This window comes from Rhinolophus sinicus, linkage group LG10 (assembly GCF_036562045.2).
Source record: "Rhinolophus sinicus isolate RSC01 linkage group LG10, ASM3656204v1, whole genome shotgun sequence".
Classification (NCBI taxonomy): domain Eukaryota; kingdom Metazoa; phylum Chordata; class Mammalia; order Chiroptera; family Rhinolophidae; genus Rhinolophus; species Rhinolophus sinicus.
In genome coordinates, this window is record NC_133759.1 from 35,104,960 (window position 1) to 35,121,515 (window position 16,556).

At 36.0% G+C, this 16,556-nt stretch overlaps 1 protein-coding gene across 6 annotated transcripts in view; it reads left to right on the forward strand.

Annotated features, from left to right (window-relative positions):
- The window catches only part of PPP2R3A (protein phosphatase 2 regulatory subunit B''alpha), a 142,018-nt gene that overhangs the window by 90,409 nt on the left and 35,053 nt on the right, over window positions 1-16,556 (forward strand). For 4 of the 6 annotated variants that reach the window (XM_074312883.1, XM_074312882.1, XM_074312880.1 and 1 more), the window contains 4 exons: window positions 1,405-1,491; window positions 5,380-5,536; window positions 7,988-8,036; window positions 8,521-8,610. In XM_074312883.1, coding sequence (XP_074168984.1) covers window positions 1,405-1,491; window positions 5,380-5,536; window positions 7,988-8,036; window positions 8,521-8,610 — 383 coding nt within the window. The remainder of the gene's footprint in view (window positions 1-1,404; window positions 1,492-5,379; window positions 5,537-7,987; window positions 8,037-8,520; window positions 8,611-16,556) is intronic. The other 2 variants (XM_074312885.1, XM_074312884.1) reach the window with 1 other exon arrangement.

A 16,556-nucleotide genomic window follows, 5' to 3' on the forward strand; every position in this document is an offset into this window, starting at 1 on the left:
CACATCAGGCACTGGGACGCAAGTCAGGAATGACCTGGTTTCACAGAGTTTGGAGGTGATGATGGACAGGTGGTGAACATCATCCGTGTTCAGCATATAACCACAGGATGACGGAAGGAGACCTAGGTGACAGCAGGAACACAGAAGACAGAGTTCTACCTCAAGCCCTGTTCTGGGGCGTCCTATGGAGTTGGCAGTTGAGCTAGATTCTGAAGGGTTGGAAGGAGTTAGCACTGATAGCAGGGGTAGGCTGAGGAATGCCGGGCAGCAGAAGTCTGGATCTTCATCCTGAGGCTATTTTTTCCCTGTTCTTTTTGAGAGTCACTCTGTTTGCTAAAGAATCCAGAAGCAGAATGGTGGTTTGGTCCCTCATTAGGCCTACTCTTTGGACAGATGTCCAAATGTGTCCCCTTTTTTGTTTTCTTGCACTAAAATAGCTTTTTAAAAGATTCTAACCTCTTCCATGATAAAACCACCAAGGACACCAAGACATAGATTGTCTAATATCTATGTTATTAGACAATCAAAATCAAAACCAAGTACCAAAAAGCTGCTTAAATTGTTCTTCCAACCACTGCTTCCTTTTGGAGGAAAAACAAAAACCAAACCTGATAGATCAAAAGGAAATTCAATGCATGGGAAGAACCCCAGGTAAACTTGTTAAGAATGCACTGTGGCCTCCTACCTCCTGGATTGCAGCCATTCTTCCTTTTCCAATTCTCCCTACAGCACAGCACACACATCTTCAATCTCGGACATATTTGCTAATATTCCTCCTCTCCCATCCTGTTCAGGGCTTTCTCCATAGTTTCACATCTGTTAAAGTCGTTAAAACATTAGATAGCAACAAAATTGTTCATGCCCAAATAAGGACTTGGGATATCAATTATTCCATATGCATTTGAGTTTCTAGAGAGAGTCTGGAAGACTAAAGGTCTTCAAGACGCCAATGAATAAGGCTATAATAACCAGAATAATGCCCTCTTGACTCATACCATGTTGGCAGCCATTCTTCTGACCTATTAAATGTTAAGCCACCCAGCATATATTTCCCACCTCATTTACCTTCCCAAAGCATCCAGCCCAGTAAGCACTACTTGAATCAGATCAGTCATCACTGTATAAAATGAAAGGTAAGCAAGGAAAGTGACATGTAGGCAGCTGGAAAATGCAGACTTGTGAGCAGAGCATATATTTTTATTATTCTTAGAATGATCGGGTCAGATGCAAACTATATGGTTTAGATTTTTAAAATAGATTGTTAGTTTTTGCTAGAAATGACATTTGACATAATCAAAAAGCCAAAACTTATCTTGATTCAAAGTATATTCATAAGATGGCCTTTGGTAAAGTAATAGATATCTTTAATGTTTTTATTTGGTTTTGTTTTCCTTTTGGAACCAGGTTATTCAGAGAATATTCTACACAGTCAACAGATCTTGGAGTGGAAAAATTACTTCAACAGAGATAAGAAAAAGCAATTTTTTGCAAGTATGCCTCTCATTGGAATTCTTGTATAAGGAGCAATTTAAATAATATTCTTACTTCCTTTAACAAATATTGGAGTGCTTATTACATGCAAAGCTCTGTCACTACTTTCAGTCATTAAACATTTTATCAGATACCTCGGACATGCTGGGGGGAACAAAGATGAATAACAAGGGATTTTTGCATCAAGACTTGCACTATGGAGCAAGAGAGAAAGTGCAGAGCCATACCTGACTTGAAAAATTCCACAGAAATGTGTAATAAATATGCAGAGAAGGCTTTACAGAAGGATCAGCATGTGATCTTGACCTTGAAGATACCATGAGTTTACCAAGATAAAAAAAAAAATTAGAAGAATAGGGGATTCCAGATAGAGGAAGCAGTACAGTGTTTAAGCCAAGACCCAGAAGCGCGCAAGTGTCATATTGAGGAGCTTCAGAACAGTCTGAAGTGGCCAAGGGCTCCACAGACAGTGACAAGTGATAAGGCCTGAGGGGTGAGATGGGACCAGGTTGGGAAGGGCCTTGCAAACGAAATAGAGAAATTTCCACTTGATCCATTCAGCAATGACTCTTTGTCCAGTTCCTGCTGGAGAAAAGTACTGAAAATTCCTTTCTGTAAAAGTACATTTCATTCAATTATTTTATTTGTTTTATGAGAGAAAAAGTATTGGCCACTAGTGGGAGCCTTTTACCGAGATAATCTTCATGCTGGTTGTTCAAGCTTCTATTAATCTAAAGAAGTACAATTGTTCATACTTGAAAGGAAATGAAATATTTTAAATGAATTATGCTAAATGAAGTTTAGGTTAATAAGACAACCTTATTTACTCTTTATTTTTTCCCTGTGTTTATCTGGGGCAAAGTAATGAAGACCTGGCAAAATTAGCAGCCCATAATAGATACATAAACTTTTAAAATTCTAAAATGAACAGCAATCATCAGTCATTATTAATGTTTAGTGAACACCTGGTGCCTGCCTGGGCTCTCAGTAGGTAATATGGGATGGGTTGAAATGGCAGTAATTCCATAAAAGAGGCCTTACACCTTGAGAAGGATAATAATCCTTCGCATTCCTGAAGCACTTTAGAGTTTATAGTTTCTGGATCATTATTATAGTCCATATTTTCTTTTTACTGATGATAAAATTTGAGGCCCAGATGTGATTGAACGACTTGGATAAGATCAAACAGCAAGTAAGTGGCTGAACTGGAAATAGACCCCAAGTTTTGCTTCCTAGAGCATGATTTATTTTCCCCTCTATTTTCGTCCCTATCCCTCTCCTTAGTCCTCTTAGTACATGAATATATGCTCATAAAACATTCAAATAACTTGACTATATCTAGAATAATAATCTGAAGTCACTATCTCTTCATCCTGCCATTTCACTCTTTTACCTAGAGGTATTATCTATGGTTTTATTTCCTTGTTTGTGTGTGTGTGTGTGTGTGTGTGTGTGTAGTTTTATATGGCTACTTTTTTTAGTTTTTTTGTGTAATATATGAGATCACACTAATTATTCTGTTGACTTTACTTAATAATCTGTCTTGACGTTCTTTTCATTCCCATTCAAATAAATCTATCTCATTCTTTTAACTACTATATCATCTATGGCATGGCTGTACTGTCTGTAATTAATTACATGTTTCTCTGTTGATGGTATTCAAGTCATTTTCATATTTTCCCTATTACAGTGATGCAATAAACATCCTTACAAGAATTTATCTGGACTAGATAGACTACTGGAGGGAAAATCCAGAAATTATTAATCTGTTTCATTTTATGAAAATGAGAGCTCCTTGCTTCTCAGGATTTGTTTTATTGTACATATTCTGCTTTATATACATTAAAGAGCATTTTATAAAACAACACTACAAGCAAGTTTGGAAAACAAGGAAAATCATATTTTATCACCCTAACACAACTAATATCATTGTGTGTGTCCTTCTAGTCTCGTTCATATACATGTTTGGAATTTACTGTTTTACATAGTTCTTAGTGTGTACAATCTTATATTCTGTATTTTGCACTTACCACATCATGGTTTTCTTTTGTTTCTATGTAGACTATAATATTTACTGGCTGCATAACCTTCCATTGAGTAGTTTTCCCATATTTTAATAATTCATGTTTTCAATTTGCTAAAGCATTTTGGTTTCCCAGTATTTACATTTTAGAAAATATTTTTTATCCAAGTAATACATTTGCATAATGAAATAGTCACCTTTGTCCCTTAATGTTTTTTTACCTTGAATTCCATTTTATTTTCCAATAACATTGACATGTTTTCTTTCTATTAAAATTTAGCTAGTATATGTTAGTCCATCTTTTGTTTTTTAACATTTCCTTTTAAATTTTATTTTAGACTCATTTCTGCTGGACAGCATATACCTAGATCTCTTTTTTTGATTTGGTTTTTATATCAATCTGCAAATCATTTAATAGGGAGATTTAACTCATCTTTATTGTGATTGTTGATATATCTGGTATTATTTCTGTCATTTCATTTTGTTTTCTCTATTTCCTAAGTTTCCTTATGGTTTCTCTTATCTTTATTTCTGAATCTTTTTTTTTTTTTAATTAAAGTATATTGGGGTAACAATGGTTAGTATAGTTACTACATAGGTTTCAGGTATATAATTCTGTAATACGTCATCTGTATATCACATTGTGTGTTCACCCATAGTCAGTTCTCCTTCTGTCACCCTGCAGCCGCTATGGAAGGTAGTGTGGAGATTCCTCAAAAAATTAAGAATAGAATTACCATATGACCTAGCAATCCCTCTCCTGGGTATCTACCCAAAAAATCTGAAAATATTTATATGTAAAGATATACATGCTCTGATGATCATTGCAGCTTTATTTACTGTGGCCAAGACATGGAAACAACCAGTGTCCTTCAATCGTTGATTGGATAAAGATGTGGTATATATACACAATGGAATAGTATTCTGCCATAAGAAAAGATGAAGTAGTGCCATTTGCGACAACATGGATGGAACTTGAGATTATTATGCTAAGTGAAATAAGTCAGAAAGAAAAAGTTGAGAACTATATGATTTCACTGATATGTGGGCTATAAAACTGAAAACAACAAAGGAACAAGACAAACAAAGAAACAAAAACTCATAGGCACAGACAATAGTTCAGTGGTTACCAGAGGGTAAGGGGGGAGGAGGGTGGTAGATGAGGGTAAAAGGGATCTTTCTGAATCTTTCATTTCTGAAAATGCCTTCATTTATCTGCCCACTTATATGATAATTTTGGTGATTATAAGAATTCTGGTTTCAAAGTCATTATTTCTGGTGGTTTCCTAGGGGTGCACAGTGAGTCAGGGGAGACCTAGGTTCACTTCCAGCTTAGGGCCCTGCAGCTTTACCCCCCATGTTTCTATGCAAGGCCACCACATGTCATCACAGTGGTGTACATAAATCACATTTATGGTAAACTTCATTTCATCACAAAACCAAACCCTATATGTGGATGCCCACTCTTCATAATAGAATAAATGCTCACTCTTCATAACTTTTAAAAGTTAAAAGCAGTGTCAATTTATTGCCAGGTAATTAAACCTATGGTCGAATTGTTCTATGCTTGCTAGTTTGGGGGCTCTGGTAGGCCATCCCATTGGTGATGGTCCTTCCCTTTTCCTGCTTTTAAATCCTCCACAGCATTTAACCCTTTGCTAAGCATATTACAGAACTTATAAATGCTCATAGATTGATCAGTTAAATAAAGGAAAGATGAGGTTGCCTATTAAAGTTCTTGGTTTGATACCAAAATCAAAAATTTTAATTAAATTTAAAATAAAAACTTACTAGATTCTGTATAATGGCCAAAGTTGGGTTTTCATAATTTGAAAATAAATTTCCTTCTATTCATACCTTTTCAGACGTTAGCACTTTTGGAAGAAGAGGAAGATATAAACCAAATCACAGATTACTTCTCCTATGAACATTTCTACGTTATTTATTGTAAATTCTGGGAACTAGATAGTGATCATGACCTGTACATCAGCCAGGCTGATTTGTCTCGATACAACGACCAGGGTGAGTATTTCTATGTTAAGACTTAACTACTTTGAAGAGGCAAGACTTATATAAGTTGTCCCCAAACATTATGGGGACTTCCCATTTCTTAAATTCTATACTTAATCAGGGCCAAGAATTTTTAAGTGGGAATGGGTGAAGATACTAATATTTTATTTAGAAGCCAAGTATAGGAGAAGGGGTTTGGAGGAAGTAAGCAACTAGAGTCTTAGTTTTGATGAATTTGCAGCCTTTATAGTGGTGTTTATTTTCTCATGATGAATAAGATCCACACCTATGAAAAGTTTATTTGAAAGAGAATGTGTATACACCTTTATAAACTTCTTATTTTATAGTATTTATACATAGCCAAGGATGGAAATAATATTTCTAACATGACAGTGTTTTCAAGGACTCATAAAAACTTACTTTTTGGAATTTAGTTCCAGAAAAGATATTTGCTTTGCAGATGAATTTTGTGTGGTTTCTTTTGTCAGAAAACAAAATAATACATATCACATGGTATTACCCTTTTTGCTTCATTTTTGCCAGTAGTAAACTTAGAACCTGTTATCTGCTGATTCAATATTTTTAACCAAGCACCAAGATACATTGATTCATTCTTCTTTCATAAAATTGTCCCTGTTCTATTCTTAAATGTCTTCTCAGGCACTGTTGATTTTTTTATATCAGCCTTTTTAGCCTTTTAGATGTAGCACAGTACAAATCTTAAATAAATGCATTGAATTTCACTTCTCCTATTTGGCATATTTGTGACTAGCACCTCTTAAGAAAAGTTTCATTCTATATGATGTTAAGTTTCATAGAACTTTCATATTTAAGAAACAGAGTTCTACCTCTCATATTCTCAGTTGCCAACCAGGCACCAAGAGGAAATACTCAAATGTACTTATTTGATAAGCATTTTAGTACTATATCTGCTTTTCTTCAAGTATTCATAACCTTCCTGTCACCAAAATAGCAAAAAGATAGAGATAGGGGTATCAGGTCAGCCTTTTTACTATGCACCTTCTAATTGCCAGTGGCCAGATCATCTGTATAATACGAGCCAGCCTCTAGAGATCCAGCAAAGCCCTATGAGCTCTAAAGCACCCTCTCTGGCTGACATAACCATACTTCTCATTAAGTCCCCAAATGTTATATGTCCACACATAGCAGCTCATTAGAGGCATGTTAACGGGATGAAGTCCAGAAAAGCCGGCAACTAGGCCTGCATTATGAGGGGGCCACTGAAACTACATAACTGCCCACTCACCAACCTGTGCTCAATAGGAAAACATGATCTTCAGTTTTAGGAGGCTAAACCTTCCAAATCTAAAAAAGACTTTCAAAAAGACTTTAGCTTTGGAATTAAATGTCCTTGCCTTTCCTACACAGCCTCTCTTTTTCTGTCTACTACAAATTATTAACCCCATAAACCAACGCTCAGCAAAGGTGATTACATAAGCTTTGCTATGTGGCCAGACATGCTGTACTGATACCCAAAGTCCCAACATTCTTTAGCCAAACTAATTTACCTTTATGTTGACTATATATTTAACTTTATGCAGAAGTGTTAAGATGCTGATAGCTGCTAACTCTCTAAAGACCTTATCACGGGTTCTGAAATTTTAGTGTTCATGTCACTGTCTGGGATACTTGTTAAAAGAACAGCTTCCTGTCCTCACCACATCCCTAGGTCTGAAACCTACTGTCATCTTTTTTAAACTAATGCCTTTGGTTATTTTGAACCCACAATGAAGTACACTGCTATAGATTCTCTAAGATCTATCATCAAAAGCAACATACCACCTTAAGATATAATTGTCTCTCGCACCTGAAACTAATATAAAATAATATTGAATGTCAACTGTAATTGAAAAAAAGAAAAAAATGTGTAATTGTCTCTCTTTGAATAAAATTTACTGATGGAATTTCTAAAAATTATACATCATGTTATGTCCTGGACTTTTATAAAAGAGAATATAAGAAATGTATGTTTTGGTATGTTTTATAAAATTCCACTTGAAAGCATTCTTCATTATTTTACTCTGCGTACCTTATATTAGGTGCTGATGATCAGTTCCCCCTTGAACTGAATGCTAGGGTAACATTTGTCTTGTTTTAGAGGAAAAGTTGTCTTATTTGATAACAAGAACAATACAACTTCTATACATTTTTGTCTTAGTTGTCAGGATGTGCAGGAAGGAACTAACTTGGCCTTCAACTGTATTAATACGTCCCAGCTGTAAGGCACATCCATTTGACTGTTCTTTTTTAAAGATTAATTAATGGAGCCACCTCAAATTGTTACTTTCAAAAAGTATAAATTATATAAGAGTAAATATTTAACTGCTCATCATGGAAGATTATTATGTTTTAGCTTGTAGCTGCTGAAAATAAATTTGCCAAAAGTACTGACCTTATGGAGCATGTTTCTCACTAGCTCTGTACTTTCTTATTTACATTTAGCTTCGTCAAACAGGATTATTGAAAGGATATTCTCTGGGGCAGTAACAAGGTAAGAAAAAGCATCTGAATTTAAAAATGGACTATAAGTAAAACTATAAAAATCTCATGTTAGCAAGGCTTCCTGCATAAATTAACAGTGCTGTAAGTCAGATAATAACCTACAACATATACAGTCATGGCTTCATTACAAGACAGTAGTAATTCTTTAATATATGAGCATTGGTCCTTTAAATACAGGTAACAATGTTTGATCCTGGTGATTATTTGCATTTAGATTAAAAACCTGGTATCTTTCTTCATATATACAAGTGCTTCTGGTTCTACCCCTTAGGCCTTTGAAAACAAGATAGATCATTGATGGGGTTGCCCTTTGTAAGTTTTCCAGCATTCTAATTTTTTTAAAGTTTAACTTAATTTCCAAAGGAAGATATTACTTTTATTTCTTTGTCTATCATCCTACTAAATTTATCTGAGTAATTTCTTGGGAAACTTTAAAACCATGTGATGTTGTTTTGTTTTGATTTTTTCCCCAGGGGAAAAACAGTACAGAAAGAAGGAAGAATGAGCTATGCAGATTTTGTTTGGTTTTTAATCTCTGAGGAAGACAAAAGGAACCCCACCAGGTAGGACTTCCAAGTTTCCTTTGCCAAGATGTTAAACACGTGAACAAAGCTTGAAAAAGTCATGATACATATCTAGTGAATGCCAACTCAACCTAAGGGTACCACGGTAGGTTAGACTTAGTCTCTGCCTCTGGGACTGAATCCGGAGTCTCACAACTTATCACGAAAAGTGCTATTACCCCCAGAAACAAAGGTGAAGTGACATGTGATCTGGCCAAATGGATAAGTAGGACTGGTAAGCATTTATATGTAATGTGGGAATAGATAACTGTGAATTTGTGTTGCTTTATGATCTTCATGATTCAGTAGTGAATTGGAAGGGAAAGGAGAGCAAAGTATGGATGAAGCCAGTATCACCTTGATACCAAAACCAGACAAACACATACAAGGAAATAAAACTGTAGACTAACATCTCTCATGAAGATAAACCCAAAAATTATTCACAAAATCCTAGCAAGTCAAAGTTCAACTTCTCAGCTGTTGGGCCCCTCTTCTAGAATCCGCAGATGTCCCAGGGAAAGATGATCTCAAATGCGAGGCTCCTCCTCTCTGGATTTCCTTCTACATCTGGGCACCATCATTTTTCACTGCCCTGTAAATAATAGTTCAGTGCCTTCCAACAGAACTTTTCCTCCAGGTTTTCTTAGTGGGAGGGTTAAACCCAAACCCTTATTAGTTCATCATTACCAGAAGCAGAACCTTTCAGATCAACTTTTCATATCTTGAGCTCCATAACTGGATCTCTACTTAGAAAATTTTGCCCAAAGAGGTGTTTTGAGTCAAAAGCTTTCTTTTGTTCCCCTTTTCTGCCTTGCATGTTGCTTTTCTCCTGCCTAACAGCTAACATATTGTGGTGTTATTCTTTGTCAGGTAACAAGTGTTTTATATGCTTCAATGGCTTATTTCATCCTCATATCACTATGAGTTTAGGTATCAGTGGTCCCATTTTACAGTTAAGGAAACAAGCTCTGAGAGATTGCACACCCAGTAAGTGACCTAGATTGGATTCAAGTCCAGGTCGGTATGACTCCAAATACTGGGCTCTTTATCACTATAATGTATGGGCTGTCATACAAGACAGCATGTTTGCATGTCTTCTTAACTAGCTAGGCTGTGGAATCCCTAAAAGAGAGTTCTCTTTTGAACTGAAATTCTTTATTGCCTGAGAGACTCAAAATTAGGCCAATCAGAAGAACGTAACTCCTGATTTTGATTTATTTGTTTTCTTGGCTCCCACTGGCACCTACTAGCCACCCAGTGTGTTCACTGTCAGTGCTTCACATTGCTTTACTAAAGCAGAATGTGAACAAAAGACAGTGAAAACTCACTTTTAAAGTAATGAAAATTTCTATACATGAAAACCAAACTCTTATTTAACAAAATGTAGTAGGCAACACTTTGCAATAATCAGGTTTGTGGCTTATGAAAGACAGATGGAAAATTTGAGTTTCGTGAAAGAAGTAATACACTCACTAAAGTGTGATGAGTGCTTTATAAAATATAGTAAGTCCTCACTTAACACGCAATAGATTCTGTGACTTTAAACGAAACAATGTGTAATTAAACCAGTTTTACCACAGGCTAATTGATATAAACAAGAGTTAATTTCCTACAGCATCTCATCAACATTGTAACAAAATGATGTTGAATGAAATGAAGTTTTTCAAGGACTTGCTGTACTGCTTACAAAATTAGGATCCTGCATCTTTCTTATGCCAGGTCCTGTCAGGGGTAGATAAGGAAAGTCTTTGGGTAGGATGTTTTTTGTGAACAGGCTCTTGCAACCCTCTCTTGGTATGTCATTTAACTACCCTTCTGTCCTGGGTTTTTTTTTTATCACATCCTGCTTCTACCTTGGTCTTCTGACTAGGTGTCATCTCCAGCACTGATCTCATTCACCTTTATGTCTGAGGGCAGTAGTCCAGTACCTTTGAAGGTAGTAGGTCCTAAAACATGTATGCTGAGTATGCAAAGGAGTATACATTTAGTTACTTCCTTACGCAATAATGCAGTTTCCTATAACTTTCTTCTTCAATAGCTTACAGGAGTTTATATCAGGGGTGAGAAATCTCCAGTCCGAAACTTACTTTTATTCAGCCCAAGGATAACAGCAAGAGGTAATCTTGTTTATGTCTACAATTGTACAAATACAATTTCTCATGCATGTAATTATGCTTTAAAATCAAGAACTGGTGGCAAATATAGCCAAAATTCAACACTGGTTCTCTCTGGGTAGTAATTCCTTTTGTATGCTTTTCTGTTTTCCAATTTTCCTGCAGTGAATAGTCATTACTTCTAGACTCTGAGAAAAAATGTTACCTTTGGTAAGGAAAAAAGAAAATCTGCATTGAGAAAATTTTAGAGAGTATCTTATTTCCAGTAAGAAAATTCTCTCTGAACATGTCCTGTATGTGTTTAGCCATCCAGCCAGCCCTTGCTTCTAAACTTTCATGAACAAATGACATACTGAGGTATATTGTTTTATTTTTTTAGCTCTAAGCCTAAAAACATATCTTTTGTACATTGATCCTTTTTATGCTCTCTATTACTCACCGAATTACATCTGATTTTTCTACCATATGATATTCTTTCAGCTATTTAAAGGCAGCTATCATGTGACTTTGGCAAATATTGAGGCAGTATATCTATCTCTTTACATTCTAGCTTTCTCTCTTATGGGCTGTTACAAAGAACTGAAGTGTATATGTTAGCTTTATTTATCGTATAGACTCGTATCTCGATTCTTAATTGAAAATCAACTGACTTAAGTACTTTAGTTCATATTTCTTAGTAAAACAAGTTGCCTTTCACTTCAGTACTGTTAGGTCTTGTCAAAATAAAGAGTTACTTTCTTCCTAATTCTAATTTTTATCATCTTAAGTAATAAGAAATTTCAAGGTACCAAGAGACCTTAGAGACCAGTTAAAGGACAGTCTCTTGTCCCCTTTTGTACTACTCAAAACATTATTACGGGGCCGGCCCGGTGGCTTAGGCGGTTAGAGCTCCATGCTCCTAACTCCGAAGGCTGCTGGTTCGATTCCCACATGGGCCAGTGGGCTCTCAACCACAAGGTTGCCAGTTCAATCCCTCGAGTCCCGCAAGGGATGGTGGGCAGCCCCCTGCAACTAGAAAACGGCAACTGGACCTGGAGCTGAGCTGCGCCCTCCACAACTAAGTCTGAAAGGACAACTTGAAGCTGAACAGCACCATCCACAACTAAGATTGAAAGGACAACAACTTGACTTGGAAAAAAGTCCTGGAAGTACACACTGTTCCCCAATAAAGTCCTGTTCCCCTTCCCAAATAAAATCTTAAAAAAAAAAAAAAACATTATTACTAAAATAATAATGATGGTATAACAGCCACATGTTACCAAATTAATTGTAGCCCTCTGCTCATGAGCTTTCTTTCCTCAACGTTTTTCTCACAATGAGAAAATGTTTCAAAGTGGGGAAGTATTTTGCCTCTTTTAAAACTTTCAGAGCAGATGTGGTATGTCTGGATTTCACCAGAGCCAAGTTCTATTACCTCATGTTCTTTGGATCCAATGAATGTCTCCTCTGATCTTTCATGGTAACATTAAACATCAAGCTGGTGCAATTTAAAAATAGACTTTTTCTAAAGAGTTTTGCAAGTGTTAAAAGTTCAGTTAATTGCAATAATATAAAATGTATCTTGCTGGATAAAAGTGCACACAGATCTCAGTGTGACTTACTTGAAAACAATAGTCACAACTATGATAGCAGAAATGAAAAAACAGAATGTTCAGAAGATAAAGCTAAGAAAACATTCCAAAAAAAAAGCAATAGAAAATACAGCCAAGATATGAAAGTCAGAGAACCAGTCTAAAAAGCCCAACATAGCTGGAAATTGAAATGTGATTTAAGCCACATATATAATTTTTAAATTAGTCCATAACAGAGTGACGTCAGCAAGATGGCACAATATAAGTTTCCATTGCTCATACCCTCGCAGAAACACCAATTTAAACAACTATCCATGTGCAAAAATACCTTCTCAAAAGTGAAGGATTCCAGGTGAGAGACTGCAGCACCTGGGTGCAGCACAGAAATAAGAAAAGATGCGATGAAGAAGGTAGAAAGGGAAATCTCACATTACCCATGTTACCCCATCCCCTAAGCCCAGGCAGCTCAGCATGGAGAAACATCCTCCCCATGGGGAAGGAGAATGAAGCACACATTTGGTCGAGGCCTGCCTCAAGCACCAGGTCAGCTCCCATGGCCCTGTGCTCAAGACCCAGTTTGATGGTCCCAGTCGCTAGGCTCACCCCAGCACCAGGCTAGTCCCTGCAACTCCAAACTCCAGATGGACTCCTGCAAACCCATCCTCCAAAGTTGCCCAGCACCAGTACGGTTTCTGCAGCCCCAGGCTCACCCCAGTGCCAGACCAACCCCTTGAGCTTCAGGCTCCAGAGAACCCCCATACACCTCAACACTATTCCAGCCACCACAGACTCATGCTTCAGGCCTACCCTGGAAGACCCAAGCTTCAGGCACCATAGTCCCATCCCAGCACCAGGCCAGTCCCCACATTCAAGCTCAAAACCCACCTATTACCATGTCAGTCCCCATAAACCCAGGCACAGGGCCACTTACCTGCTGACCTAGGCCCCTGACTAGCTCACCCAGGGACTCCACACACAGCAGGAAACCCACACACAGACACAACCAGTCTGCTCAAGATCTCTGGACAGGTAGACTGGTGCAAGGCTTTCCCTGCCAAAGCCAGTCTGTAAAGCTATGGGGACACCAATGCAATACCACAAATAATCAGGGAAACATGATACCATCAGAGGTACAGAATAAATCACCGGTAACCAACCTTAAAGAAATTGAGACGTGGGAACTGCCTCACAAAAATTCAAAATAACTATCTTAAGGAACCTCAGTGAGCTACAAAAGAACACAGACAACTAAGCAACATCAAGGAAACAAAGCGTGAGGAAAATGAGAAGTTCAACAAAGAGATAGAAACCATAAAAACGAACCCAACACAAATTCTGGAACTAAAGAACATATGACTGCACTGAAAAAAATCCATAGAGAACTTCAACAGCAGACTCAATCAAGCAAAAGACAGAATCAATGAGCATAAGACTGGTCAACTGAAATTACCCAGAGAAAAAAGAAAAAAAGTGAAAAAGAGTGCAAGAAGCCTACAGGACTTTACGGGTATATCATCAAAAGAAACAATATACACATATGGGCATCCCAAAAGGAGCAGAGAAAGACAAAGGGGCATAAAGTTTATTTAAAGAAATAATGACAGAAAACTTCCCTAATTGGGAGAAGGAATTGAACATCTAGATCCATGAAGCCCAAATATACAAAATATAAAGAGATCTTCACTAAGACACATTATAATCAAATTCTCAATAGTCTTTTGAAAGCAGCAAGAGAAAACCAACTAATAACATACAAAGGGAACCCCTATAAGACTAGTAGTGAATTTCTTAGCAGATACCTCACAGACTTAGAAAGAGCGGAATGATATATTGAAAGTGGTGAAAGAAAAAAAACTGCCAACCAAGAATACTCTACCTTACAAGACTGTCTTTCAGAAGTAGAGGGATAAAGACTCCCAGACAAACAAAATCTGTGGGAGTTGATCACCATTAGACCTGAAATGCTAAAGAGAGTTTTTCAAATTGAAAGAAAACGTTCATGCCAACTAACATGAAAACGTAAAGTGTAAAAGTCACTGTAAAGGTAAGAATATAGTCAAATTTAGAATATTCTAATACTATAATGGTGGTGTATAAATCACTTTTAATTCTGGTATAAAAGTTAAAAGACAAGAGTATTAAAAAACTATAACTACAATAATTTGATACTGGATTCACAAAATATAAGAGAGGTTAATTGTGATACCAATAACAAAATGTGAGGGAAAAGAAGTTAAAGCATGGAGTTTTTGTATGCCATTAAAGTTAAATTGTTATAAACTTGAATTAGACTGTTATAACTATAAGATGTTTTAAGTAAGCCTTATGGTAACCACAAACACAAAACCTGTAGTACACACACAACAAATAGAAAGAATCAAAGTATTCAACTCCAAAATATTATATGACAGAAGAAGACAGCAAGAAAGGAATAACAGAACTACAAAACAGTCAAAGACCAATGAACAAAATGGTAATATTTAACTCCTTACCTATAAATAATTACTTAGAATACTAATGGATCAAAGTCACCAATCAAAAGACAGAGTGGCTAAATTATTACAAACAAGATTCCTACAAGAGACTTATTTTAGCTTTAAGGACACACATAGGCTAACAGTGAAGGGATTGAAAAAGATAGTCCATGCAAATGGCAATCCAAAAGAGAGTCGAGGTGGCATCACTTATATCAGACAAAATAGACTTTAATCAAAAACTGCCATCAGAAACAAAGTCATTGTATAATAATAAAGAGGTAAATTCTTCAAGAGCATATAACAATTGTAATAACATATACCCAATAATTGAGCACCTAAATATATAAAGTGCATATTAACAGACCTGGTGGGGGAAATTGACAGCAATACAGTAATAGTAGGAAACTTCAATAACCCACTTGCAACAATGGATAGATCATCTACATAGAAAATCAATAAGGAAACAGTGGATGTGAACAGCACTAAACATCAAATGGACCTAATAGACATATATATAGAACATTCCATACAACAGCAACAGGATAATACTTTTTTTTTAAGCACACAGGCATATACAAATCTCCAGGTAGATCATATGTTTGGACACAAAACAAGTCTTAATAAGTTAAGAAGATTGAATTATATCAAGTATCTTTTCCAACAACAGTGGTATGACACTAGAAATCAATAACGAGGAAAATTCATAAATATATATAAAGTAAAAACACTTTTGAACAACCAAGTAGTCAGAGAAATCAAAATGAAAATCAAAAAGTATCTTGAAACCAGTGAAAATGGAAACAAAATCCCAAAAGTTATGGGATGCAGTAAAAACAGTTCTACGAGGGAAGTTTTTAGCATTAAATACCTACATTAAGAAAAAATCTCAAATAAACAACTTAACTTTAAACCTCAAGGAACTAGAAGAACAGACTAAACCTGAAGTTAGCAGAAGGAAGGATATAGAATAATAGAGATCAATCCAAAAAGATCAATTTTGGAAGAGAAATAAATAGAGACTAGAAAAATAATAGAAAATATCAGTGAAATTAAGAGTTGGTTTTTTTTAAAAGATAAAATTGACAGACTTTTATCTAGACTAAGGAAAAAAATAGAAGACACAAATAAAATTATAAGTGAAAAAATACAAAGGATTACAAGACTACTATGAATATTTATAGGCCAAAAAAAATTGGATAACCTAGAAGAATGGATTAATTTCTGGAAAAATATAATCTACCAAGACTGAATCGTAAAGAAATATAAAAAATCTGAACAGACCAATAACAAGTAAGGAGATAGAATCAGTAAGCAAAAACCTTTCCCAAAGGTTTTGATTGGGAAATCAAAAAGTTTTCCCAAAAGAAGAGCCAAAGACCTGATGGCTTCACAGGTGAATTCTACCAGTTAAAGAAGAATTAATTCCAGTCCTTCTCAAACTCTTCCAAAATATTAAAGAGGAGGGAACACTTCCACATTTATTTTATATAGCCAGCATTACGCTTATACCAAAGCCAGACAAGGACACTACAAAAAAAGAAAATTACAGGCCAGTATGCTTGATGAACATAGATACAGAAATCTTCAACAAAATGCTAGCAAACTGAATTCAATGGCACATTAAAAGGATCATACACCATGATCAAGTGGAGTTTATACTTAGGATGCAAGAATGGTTCAGCACATGCAAATCAATAAATGCTATATACCACATTAACAATATGAAGGATAAAAATTGTATGGTAAATTCAGTATTTGCTTTTGTTGCTTTTTCTTTTGGTGTC